This window comes from Chionomys nivalis, chromosome 22 (genome assembly GCF_950005125.1).
Source record: "Chionomys nivalis chromosome 22, mChiNiv1.1, whole genome shotgun sequence".
Classification (NCBI taxonomy): domain Eukaryota; kingdom Metazoa; phylum Chordata; class Mammalia; order Rodentia; family Cricetidae; genus Chionomys; species Chionomys nivalis.
Genome location: NC_080107.1, coordinates 38,888,470 through 38,899,993, shown reverse-complemented (window position 1 = coordinate 38,899,993; position 11,524 = coordinate 38,888,470). Strand labels below are relative to the sequence as shown.

At 47.5% G+C, this 11,524-nt stretch overlaps 1 protein-coding gene across 2 annotated transcripts; it reads right to left on the bottom strand.

The window, feature by feature from the left end:
- Nucleotides 1-3,424: 3,424 nt before the first annotated feature.
- On the bottom strand, nt 3,425-9,194 carry Il1rn (interleukin 1 receptor antagonist). 2 transcript variants are annotated; one of them, XM_057755326.1, is made up of 5 exons: nt 9,150-9,194; nt 8,947-8,998; nt 7,180-7,268; nt 6,020-6,132; nt 3,425-4,842 (listed from the first exon to the last, which is right to left on the bottom strand). In XM_057755326.1, exons 1-5 carry the CDS (start codon nt 9,166-9,168, stop codon nt 4,627-4,629), a joined length of 489 nt encoding a protein of 162 aa, XP_057611309.1. In that variant the 5' UTR covers nt 9,169-9,194; the 3' UTR covers nt 3,425-4,626. The 2 variants fall into 2 exon arrangements, with proteins under 2 accessions (XP_057611309.1, XP_057611308.1); XM_057755325.1 differs by lacking the exon at nt 9,150-9,194 and having other exon boundaries at nt 8,947-9,143.
- Nucleotides 9,195-11,524: the final 2,330 nt, after the last annotated feature.

Genomic DNA, 11,524 nt, shown 5'->3' with positions numbered 1-11,524 from the left:
CCAAGTGATTGACAGTTCCGATTTCTCTGATGTTTACTCTAAACTGTGCTCCATATACCAGGCATCATAAGCCAACCTTATGACTGAGAAAGCAGGAGATTCTCAAATTTCACTTTCTTTAAAGCAGTCTTCAACCCATGCGGGCTCCAACTCATAATCCTCTTTCCTCAGCTACTCAAATGATGATATTATAGGTGCATACCCTGTGCTTTTAAAGAACCAGCAATGTCCTCATTCCTACCCATCAATGCTGGGGGTGGAAGACACACCCTCACACAGCCAAGCACACTCTCATCTTTGGCGGTCGGTCTACACAGTGGAAATGTATGGCTGCTTTCGTAAGGAGGTCATTTCTTTCAATGAGAGGGCATCTCCAGCCTGGTGTTAACAGACGATGCCAAGAAGGAACCGCTGGGGAATGTGACCTCGGAGCTCCTGGAAGGTACCAGCCTTGGCGTACTGATGCTCTTGTTCCTCGACTAAGTGAATCAGATTCTCTCTGTGGAGCCAGAAGCCAGGCATTGCACCCTTTGATAAGAAACTGTGCCCTTCAACTTCGCAGCACAGAATGAGGGAATAGAGGCGCAGGAGCCAGGGTCGCTTGACCAAGGCCACCACTCCAAGTAGGGATACTGACTAGACTGTGAAAGTGAGAAAGCCTCGAGTTTGCTTTTGGACTTTTGTCTATTTAATGAGTCTGGCCTTGAACTCACTGCCCTACTCCAGAGGGCTGAGGTCACAGGGGTGCCCCCCTCTACCTGACCTGGTTTTAGACTTCTGAATCAGGTTTTCCGTGATGTTATAGCTGGTCAGGCCTAGAGGTGAAAAAAAAAAAAGACGATTCTCATGTCTGGGTCCACTCTCTGTTCTTTTCTGCCTCCCCCACCCTCCGACCTTCCTGACTCCCACCCAGCCTCACCATTTTATGGTTTCCTAATGGAAAAGAGATCTCTCTGGAATATGCTACTCAAGCCTGGCTTCGCTGAGCCGTGGCCCATTCCTTGGGTCATATAAATGAACCAAAGATGGATTTTGTGTACGGGCACCTATATGGCTGTTTTTTTTTTTTTTTCAGTGCAAACAAGAGCTCTAAACTCGAGTCGATGCCAAATCCAAATGTTCGCACATCCTGTTGTTTAAAACAATCGGGTGTTTGTCTACGTAGAGGCCATCGGCTACCATAAATCCCATGAAACCCGTTATCTTTATGTCAAAGATGAAACCCTATCCAAAAAGCTGCTTCCGTTTGGAGTTTGAATCAGAGATTCCTTTCTGCATCTCTGAGAGAGATGCCTTGGGAATGGAAATCCCATCTTCAACTTCCATCTACCCTGGGAATTCTTTTGCTCACTTCCCTTTCTGTGTGTGACTTCACTTCCATCAAGTTTGGACAGATCCTGGTGGTGAGGGGACCACCTTCAAACCTAGAAGGGCATCGCCCGCAAAGCTCATGAGTGCTACCGCCACCTGTTGGTCATGTTTTTCCTTGCTCAGTTCTCTTGCTTTTCCTGGGTTTATGAGCTCCTTCAAAACCTGGCTGGTCCACAACCCCAGAGAACCTAGACAACAAAGAGAACCCCAAGAGAGATGTTCATGGATCTATGTAGGAAGAAAAAAAAAGACAAGATCTCCTGAGTAAATTAGGAGTGTGGGGGTCACGGGAGAGGTGAGAAGGGGAGAGGGGAGAAAGGAAGGGGAGCGGAGAAAAAATGTATAACTCAATAAAAACAATAAAAGAAAAAGAAAAAAAAAACTTGGCTGGTCTGAATCCAGCCCAAGGCTGACCTAATCCATGATTTCCTATGGACGTGTGGAGTGGCTAATAGCAAGTAGCTACTATTCACAAGATACCGATGTATGTATGCTTGAGACAGAAACCCTTGGATGTGTTGTGCTGACATTTTTGCAGATGGTGTTGGGCTAAAGCTTCCCCTTAAGAATTTAAGGAACACCCGAGGTTTAACCAAGACGGGGAGGTTTTGGTACGGTCATGAGCTAGAGGGTTGGGGAGAAAGGAGAAGGATGAATTGGTAATCACGCTAGCCATGTTGGTAAGTGTGTTAGAGCTTACACACTGCATGGTGGTAGTTTGAGAAAGCAGTGCTTCCTCTCCTCTCCTCTCTTCTTCTCTCCTCCCCTTCCCTCTCTTCCCCTCCCCTCTGCTCTCCTCTCCTCTCCACTTCTCCCTTCCCCTCTCCTCCCCTTTCCTCCCTTCTCCTCCTCTCTCCTCTCCTCTCTTAACCCCTCTTCCCTCCTTTCCCTTGTTCCCCCCTTATCCTCTCTTCCTCTCTCTTCCCTCCCTTCCTTCTTCCTTCCTTCCTTCCTTCCTTCCTTCCTTCCTTCCTTCCTTCCTTCCTTCCCTCCCTCCCTCCCTCCCTCCCTCCCTCCCTCCCTCCCTTCCTTCCTTCCTTCTTTCCTTCCCTTTCCTTTTTTCAAGACAAAGTTTCCCTGTGCAACCCTCATTGTTCTGGAACTTGCTCTGTAGACTAGACAGGTCTTGAACTCAGAGATTGCCTGCCTCTGCCTTTGGGTGCGGGGTTAAAGGTGTGTGCTACCACACCTGTCAAAAGCAGTGTTTTTCAAATTTTAGCCTGTGTGGTTTGCCTGGGGGTGGGGGTCTGGTTAAGGTGAGCTCCTAAGCCAGGAAGTCTCATGTGAAGCCCAGGAGCCTGCATTTTATTCCCAAGTGATGCTGCTGCTAAGTGTGGGTCGTGGGTCACACTCAAAGCAAGGGAGTCTTGGAGTAGAGTTCTTGAGCGTTGACTCCTCTAGGATTGATCATGGCGACTACACTCCTACTCATCAAAGATGGGCACTGCAAAGGTTAAAGGTGGCAACTCATTCTGCATTTGCACCGAGAGATGGGAAAACTGAGCCCCCGGGAGTTTTAGCTAGCTTCCCCTGAGCACACACGGCAAACGGGAGATGGACACATGAGCACAGGTTCACAGGACTCAGGGGAGTGTTTGCTTCCCTCTTGGTTATTAGCTCATTAGTTGCTCTTTGACTTGGGAGTCCTAAAGCTTTAGTGGTTTTGAACCCGTGTTTATTTCGATTCATCTGCTGCGTTGGCTGAAGCTGGCTGTGTGGTTCATTCACTGTCTTTGCCATTGAGGAGTCGTGAGTTGGGTGCAGATCTGACACATGCAGGTTCTGCAGGTTTATCCATCATCATCAGTATTTGGGCTGTTTCCACTTGGGGTTTCATGGTGGACAACAAACTCTAGAACTAGGCAAGGGTGTTTGGTACCCTGTTACCCAGGAAGCGAGACCCAGTGAGGAAGAAGGGTTTCCAAGAGGAGACAACTGTTCTGTAGCTATAGACTTAAACAGATCCCCTGGCCTCCCAATTTCCCCAGTACCCTATGTCTGAAGCTTGGCCACATGGTCACTACCAACAAAGTAGACTTTTTTCAGTGTTTTATTGTAAAATACAGCTAAATCAGAAAGGAGTAATGAACTTTCTACCCAGCACATATAACAATATTCACTGCGTGCCTACCAAGAGCCAGCGTGGGGGCTCAGCCCTGTAGGGACCCAACACACACACACACACACACACACACACACACACACGCACACACACGATGCTCCTTGCTCTCTGGAGCTCACAGTCTGGCAGAGGAAACAGACAGGGGCCATAGCTACTTCCATACAAGTTGCAAGGTTAGAAGTGCTAACGTGGTCAAGAAATAGTGGATTCATTCACTACAGCAGGAAGGGCCTGAGAGGCATATTTGCACAGCGACAGTGGGAACTTCTGCAGGCAGAACCTTCTGTGGGAGGTCTGGAGTGGAGATGGTGTTTGGGTTGGACAGAGAGCTTAGGGGTTCAGACAACTGGAAACTTCCAAAAAAAAAAAAAAAGGATGATGGGTATAATACAGTCTACAAAATTTTAATTTTTCAGTTTAGGGCATCACGCAAAGAAGGGAAAGAGAAAAGCCTATTATCAGTTTCCCCCATGCATTAGTTCACACAAGTAGGAACAGCTGAGCCCCAGCTCCTCTCAGAAAAGACACCTTATAAAGTAGGACTCTCCCCCAGATGGAATAAGGCTGGCCTAATAAAATAACCAGGAGATCCTTAATTTCTGTTGTCTGGATCCTTTCAAACTTCTCTGTGAGCTGGGAGCATAGCTTGGTGGTAGGGCACATACATGAAGCCCTGGTGGGTTTCATTCTAAGCACCCAAACCAAAATGAACACCAAGGAGAATTAAAACCTTCTCCATAGACCAGCACAGGCTTATCCAACAGGGTAAGGGAGTCATGCGGTGGGTGTTGTTAAGGGACTTGATTGGTCTGGGCTGTGGGCATGTAGAACAATGGAAGACGGGAAAAGCAGAAGGCACCTAGGTCAAGCAAGTGGCCTGGGATCCACTCAGAGGGTAGAGGCAACAAGAGAGGGTTTCGAACAAGGAATCTGAAGGGTAATCGTGACAGCATCACGGGGGTTGGGTCAGCTAGCAGGGTGGAGGCGGAAATCTGGCATCAGGGCTCTTCTATCTCCTACTACCATGCAGCCTGCAAAAGTTGCTCTTCAAACCCTAGTGATGTCCAGAGTAAGAAGACAGTTGGTGGAGTCTTTGATGGTCTGGGAGTGGAGGAGGCTAGGTCTGGGCGGCACTATTGGTCCTCCTGGAAGTAGAACTTGGTGACTGTAAGGGGTTCTTCGGGTGTGTTGGTGAGGCTGACAGGCCGGTCAGCCTCTAATGCTGTGCAGAGGAACCAGCCTCGACAGGCGGCTGACTCAAAGCTGGTGGTGGGGCCTTTCTCTGAGCGGATGAAGGTGAAGCGCTTGTCTTGTTCCTTGTTCATGCTCAGGTCGGTGATGTTAACTTCCTGGAAGTCAAGAAATGGTCATGTGATTTCTGGGGACCCAGAAGATCCTGGTTGTCTTATCTATCTCAATGCTTCTCATAAGGTGATCACCCTCTGATGGTGGGGACCTGATTGATCTCTTAGAGACATGGTCAAATTACACAGATTCCAGATTTCTTAAGACAGCGCAAATTGAAGGGGTTGTGTTGCTATTATCTCTTGCACTGAAAAGCATGCTAGTGTGGCCATGGTACAGTAAGTCTAGCAAATACATGGCCCCATTAGTAAAGACTTAGGCCAGAGAGGCTGTGATGGGTCAAGATCTGATTCTTTCTAGGCTTGCAGGCTAGGAAAGAAAGGGTAGAGTGTCTCAAAGCCCATAGGATGTGCTATATGAGATTGCCTGGTCATCTCTATTATATATTCTATTATATTTAGAATAGATAGTCACTCCTCTCCTCCCATCCCCAAAAGGTGGTCATGTCCATTGGTAAGCGTTAGTGGCAAACTCAAGGTTGTGGTTACTGGCAGTTGGGTTACAAGTTTGCCGAGCTAGTCCTCAAGATAATGTTTGAACAGTCCATTGGTATTGGATAGGTCAAGAAGTGACAGTTCTATGTGGGATGCCAGCTAGAAGCTTGTATAATCGTTAGAAGTTCATGGTCTTGAAAGTGGACCTTGCTAGAAGAAGGTAGGTCCAAGTGGGTTGGGAGGCTCAGCATAAGACCCATGGGTGGTTCAGGTTCTGTGATAGTGTCGTAGAGGTGGCCCTCCATGGAAAATGTCTCCTCCTAGAGTTTGAACCCTTGCTCAGTGCCCTTCTACATTGAGCCTATGTTAACCATGTCACAGGCTTTTGCCAATAGACTCAATGTAAGACCAAGTTTAATAAGTGTTTTCACACTGAGGGCCATTTTTCTGGAATAATCTCTCAAAGAAGTTGGCCACCACGCTCCAAGGAAGCTTGATGCTAAGAAGTCACAGAGAGGATGGTTTAGAGGGTGAGAATCCACCTGGGACACCCAATAATGACCAAGAACATTGCGGAAGTTACTTCAGGAGTGACCCCAAAAGATTACCCTCTGAGGAACGACGTGCCTCCCTCATCCGTGCACACTCATGGAGTCATGAGAACCACCTGTGGCTGGTGTAAGTTGTTGGATTTTACAATGGTTTGATAGCTCAACCAGATTCTTACCTCCAGCTGGAGCTTGATATCATCTCCAGACTTGATACAGGACAGGCACAGCTTCCCGCCGTGGATCCCCAAGAACACATTTTGAAGGTCGGTAGTGACCATGTCTATCTTCTCTGCAGAAGAGCAGAGGGTGAAGTCAGAAAGAGAGACAAGGAGGAAGGGGTGGGGAAGAGCCCGTGGGTATTTTCTGTCTCCTTTTTAAACTAAAATTTTAAGGTGGGAAGGTCATGCAGGCTCTATCTTCCTAGTCTGCCTCCATATAAGAGAACCAAACAAACTCTCTACCTAGTTATCCCTAAGGACCAGCCTCCTAGATGCTGCTCCACACTCTTCCCAAACTTCCTTTACTTTCTCCAGGAGACCTGTCCTCCTGGTCAACAGAAATACTGTTAATAGTCAGGGGCACACAACTCTCGAGGCCCGTGAGTAGGCTCCAGGAAGCCTGTGGACTTACAGCCCACCTTTCCCATCTGCTACTGGGGAGCAGTAGAAAACCCAGCCTCCCTATACTCGAGCATGCTCATGGGAGAATTCCTAGATTACTAGAAAGTCAGGAAAAGCCAGTCCTATAGCTGCTGAGTAAGATAGGAAAGCAGAGGAAGGGCTTGGGGAAGGAATAGTAAGGGAGTGTGGGCAGTGCCTCTCTATCACAAACAGAGGTGTGGGAACTTTTAGACTCTAGTGCTAAAGGAAATTCAAGTTCTGTCAACCCACTGCCCTCATTTTTCTAGAAGAAAAACTGAAGAATCTGTGAGTGTTGCTCCTCCCAGTTCATCTAGCTTTGTCCCAAGTATAGATGGGTACATGCTGAGGTTAGTAGCCACAAGAAAGAATATTATTCAGCCGTGTACATGGTGTGTTCGCCTAGGGTGAGGCTAGGGTTTGAATAACACAGGAACATGGATGGGCTTCCAGCACAGAAGGATTCAGGAAGTGCAGGGAGACTCCTGGCCCCTGTTCCCCTAGATGTGTCCCTGGGGCACTAAGACTTAGGCTCTATACGTTTTCCCACTCTTGAGGCCACTCCCATGTGTATCCTCTGGTGGTCATGTCTCTCATTTCAAACTCAACAGAAATGAGGACATCCTACCTACAGCCGGAGGAGCATGGAAAGGTGACCCTAGGCCCACATTCCACTAGCTTCCTTGCCACCCACTCACCTTCTAATTTAGTATTTGGTCCTTGTAAGTAGCCAGCAATGAGTTGGTTATTCCTCAGATAGAAGGTCTTCTGGTTAATATCCCAGATTCTGAAAAGCAAAATGGCCTAGCTGTAATAGACAGAACAGTACCGTGTCCGACATCCTCAGTGCCATCCAATTTACGTCTAGATCTGCTGGGAGTGTGGTCTTTAACGAGATCATAGCACAAATGAGACGACGCAACTCAATACTGCATAAGAGAGAGATCCATCTCTCACAGCTGGTGAACAGAAAACCTCTTCTTTGTGCTCCTCACCCCAGAATCCCAGCGTAGACACCCGCTGCTTCAGGAGAAGTTTCTATAGAGCATCACCATCTGATAGAATCTTAGGCAATGCAAACACATCCTGTATTCACCCCACTCAATAGGGGAGCTGCTGGCTGCATGCCTTTCTTTTATTTTCAGGCAGCTATGTGTAAATTTAGGTGGCCACTTGAAACTATCGGCTACATCATAGTATTACAAGTTCAAGGGAGCCAAGTTACTCTGAGTCTTAGGCCTGAATGTCTGTAACTAGAACTTTGGCTTCTCTTGCCAATCACCCGCTCTGGCTCTGGCAGGGACAGCTGTCCCTGGGAACAAGTCAACTTCCTCTCTAGCTTACACAATGGCCTGTTGGTCACTCTCTGTCTTGGTGAAGGGATCCCTGGCTGTGAGACAGGCCACTGTGAGATGTGATAATACCACCGTGGTGACATCACCTTGGATCTGTACCTTGTCTCTTTACTCATCAGGGGAGCTGATTGGAGTAGCCACGGAGCTCTGGGAAGGGCAGAGGACAAATCAAGTCCTCTGCTTGGGAAGGGGTATTTGTGCCTTTGCTTCTACGGTGAACTTCAAAACCGAAGGGACCCAATGGCCTTGCTTAAAAGGACTCCAGGAACCTCTCCTGGAGTTGCTAAGAGGATGTAGTGGGGAACCTTATGAAGCAGACAGTCCCTGTTTCTGTGGGACAGACTTGCCTTGGGATGGATGCATATACTCTGAACCAGAAACCCAACTTCCGGCTGTAGTTCCAAAGCAGACAGGGTCAAAGGGGGAAGTGATTCAACAGACTTCATTCTCAGGAAGGATCGAGGACAGCTTGTATGCACCAACAATCTCTTCATTTATTTTTCAAAATCAAAATAAAGGCCTGCCATTTTTACTCTAAGGTTGGTGACAGCTTATGATAGTTGGTGAAGATCACCCAAGGTTCTTGGTCCAATTTTAAGACTCAAGCCATTTTTTTTCAGGTTCTCAGAGCACAGGTCCCAGAACATGGCTACAGGATCACTCATGTCTTTAATTTGCACAACCCTTTAAGGTACACAAGGGGTTATCATTAAACCAGTAAGATGCCCAGGTAAGGAAACTGGGAACTCCAAAGAAAGAGATCTTCCAAGTCAGCACAGACACAGGGTGTAGATTGTTGGTCTGAGCTGCAGACTATGTCCTGCTGCGATAGTCCTCTTTGCTAGATTCCAAGGCTAGCATCATTCCTGGGCACCTTCTATTCTGTCACTTACTGAACACTTCGGAATCTGGGAAACTGAGAGCAGTTGACCACCCTGTTGTCCATGCATGGAACATTTTTTAAAACATAAGCCTTAGAGACAGTGCATGTAGCAAGTTGCTCTTGAGTCAAGAATATATATTCCTTTCCATCCCGCCCCTCAGATCCAGTGCCCTGGACTTACGTACGACATGCGTCTCTATGCAACCCCATGTCTTTGGAAGACTTACCTGAAAGCTTGCATCTTGCAGGGTCTTCTCCTAGAAGGGCGGCAGGCTGCTTCTGAATGACATAGAAGGAAGAGAAGGAGAGAGATTAAGTGACGGTACCGTCTGCTGCAGAGTTCCATCCTGAGGCCACAGCAAGGCAGCAGAGACCAGAGACTGCCATTTCAGGCTCAGGGTGGTTGCTTATAAAGAAAGTAGTCATTCACCGGCCTGTGCTGCTGTCATTCCGTCCCCCCTGTCAGACGCGGAAAAACCCTCACATTTCCAAAAAGAGAAACCCTCGCTGTTGTCACTTTCAACCCTGCTGAGTGTTGCAACAGTGTGTTGTAACTGGTCTCCTCCCCCTTTCACCCTTTGCAATTTCCCCAAAATTGAGCTTTCCATTTCCCCATTCATGGTGTTCCTGGGAAGAAGATGCGATAAAAGCCAGACTCTCGTTTGCATGACAGGTACTCTGAGCCTGCCGGCTGAGTTTTCCTTTTCCCTCCTACAAAACAGATGCCAGCAGAAATGTCCCCTTTGCAACGGAAGGCAAGTGATAGGGCCTGGTGGACAAAGGACAGTCTCACGTCACTGTTACCGTGTTCTTTGGGGAAGGGAGAGTTGGCCAGACTCTGGATAAACATTGTGTCCAGAACTGGATGGTAAATATTTGGTGTTTTGTGGACCATCCACGCTCAGCACAACACCCAGCACAGCTGCCACGGTGTAGAAGCACCCGCAAACAATTTGTGAGCCGGAAAGCTCAACTGTTCTAACACACTGCATTTGCAAAAAAAAGGGACAGGTCACATGTAGCACAGAAGTTTGCTGGCTCCTGCTCTAGAGAAATGAGTCTCTCCCAAGGGATGCTTTAAAATCAGCCGTCTTCCCCAGTTCCACGTCTGGAAAGCTGGAGCCTATTAGAGGTGATTTCATTTTGAAATCGGGGTCTGGGGAAAGTGGATGAAGCATGCGGCCAGCAACAGCTCCAGACTCCTTCACTGCCACTTGTCACTGCCATCCATGTGGCCTTGAAAAAGTTACTCCACTTATTTTTGTCTCTGCCTCTTTATTCTCAGAATGAGGAGGACCGCGTCTTCCTTGAAGATAGAAGGAAAGAAGGAAGTTAAGTCTCGGTCCCAAGTGGACATTAATAAACATTCATTTCCTTTGGTGCAATTTTCTAGACAGCTGGGGAAAGGTAAGGACCTTCCTATTCTAGGTTAGGAAAGGTGAAGAGAGCCCCTGTGTGTTCCCCTGAGGGAGAGCGCTGTCATGAGGATGCTGCTAAAGCCTTTCCAGAGCTGGACTGGAGCACAGTCTTAGCCTTATCTCAGCCTCCCACAAGGACACTCACAAAGATTAGTAGAGGGAAGGGTCACGGAGCTTGTTAATGGCAAGCGACCAAAAACCCATCTTATGAGTAGGTCCTCCTACTTTACCCATTGATCTCCATGCATTTGACCTTTTATTATTATTATTATTATTATTATTATTATTATTATTATTTTCAAGACAAGATTTCTCTGTGTAATAGTCCTGGCTGTCCTGGAACTTGCTTTGTAGACCAGACTGACCTTGAACTCACAGAGATCTGCCTGCCTCTACCTGCCAAATGCTGGGATTAAAAGTGTGCACCACAGCTGCTTGGCAGCATTGACCTTACTTTCAACCTAAGAAACCAGGGTGTGTCCGAAAGAGAGCTAAATCCTTTCAGGGCGAGGCTACAGAACGAATGTCAAGTCTTTAAAGAGCTCCTCTTCCCAACACACGGAGCATTTCTGCACTGGAGCCCTGAATGATAGTTTTGAGAGTCCAAACAGCAATTGCATATCCTTCTTGAGTTCTTGTAGAGAGATGCTATCTATCTGTGAGGGCCAAGGGATGTTCTGTTTGCTCATTTCTTTGTTTGTTTTGAGAGTTTCTCATGAGGCTACCTGAAGGAGAGAGATAGAACCGGCCTGCTTATTTACAACTTCCAGAAACTGCTGAATTAAATAAAGCTTTGAAGTTTCTGGAAGGCTTATTAGTCACCAGGTGCATAATGTTGTCATCATACCTACTGAAAGGGGGAAGTAACTGGTACCCAGCTTCCAGAAGCTCCCTCATGCTTGTCTTAGGGTACTTCTGAAGCTGTCCTGGACTCCTTTATTACTTATTTATTTGTACAAATGCTGTATCTTGCATGTTATTACAGTTCACATTAAAACTCAGAAGCAGGCAGGAGGTTGTTGATTGCCAGAGGCAGTAGCTGGGAGGTAGGGAATGGTTAAGGAGGGAAATATGCTGATGGAGGGCCTGGGTTGTAAAGCAGGATTCCTAGGAGGACAGAGATGGCTTTGTCCAACAGTCATCAGTTGCTCCCGAGAAGATATTCTGCCTGGCCATGGGCAAACCCTTTCGGGGGGTGGGGGAGACTGCAGGAGCAACGCGTAGGCCACCACAGCTGGAACAGCTTCCTCATTTCCAAGCTCCTCACCTCATTCCTGAGGGACACAGGCTACCCCTGTGCTAATCAACACGGTAACAGTGGCTGAAGTCCAGGTGTCTTCCGCTTTTCTGTCTCTTGGCTGCCTCAGAAATCTAACCTATGCCAAGC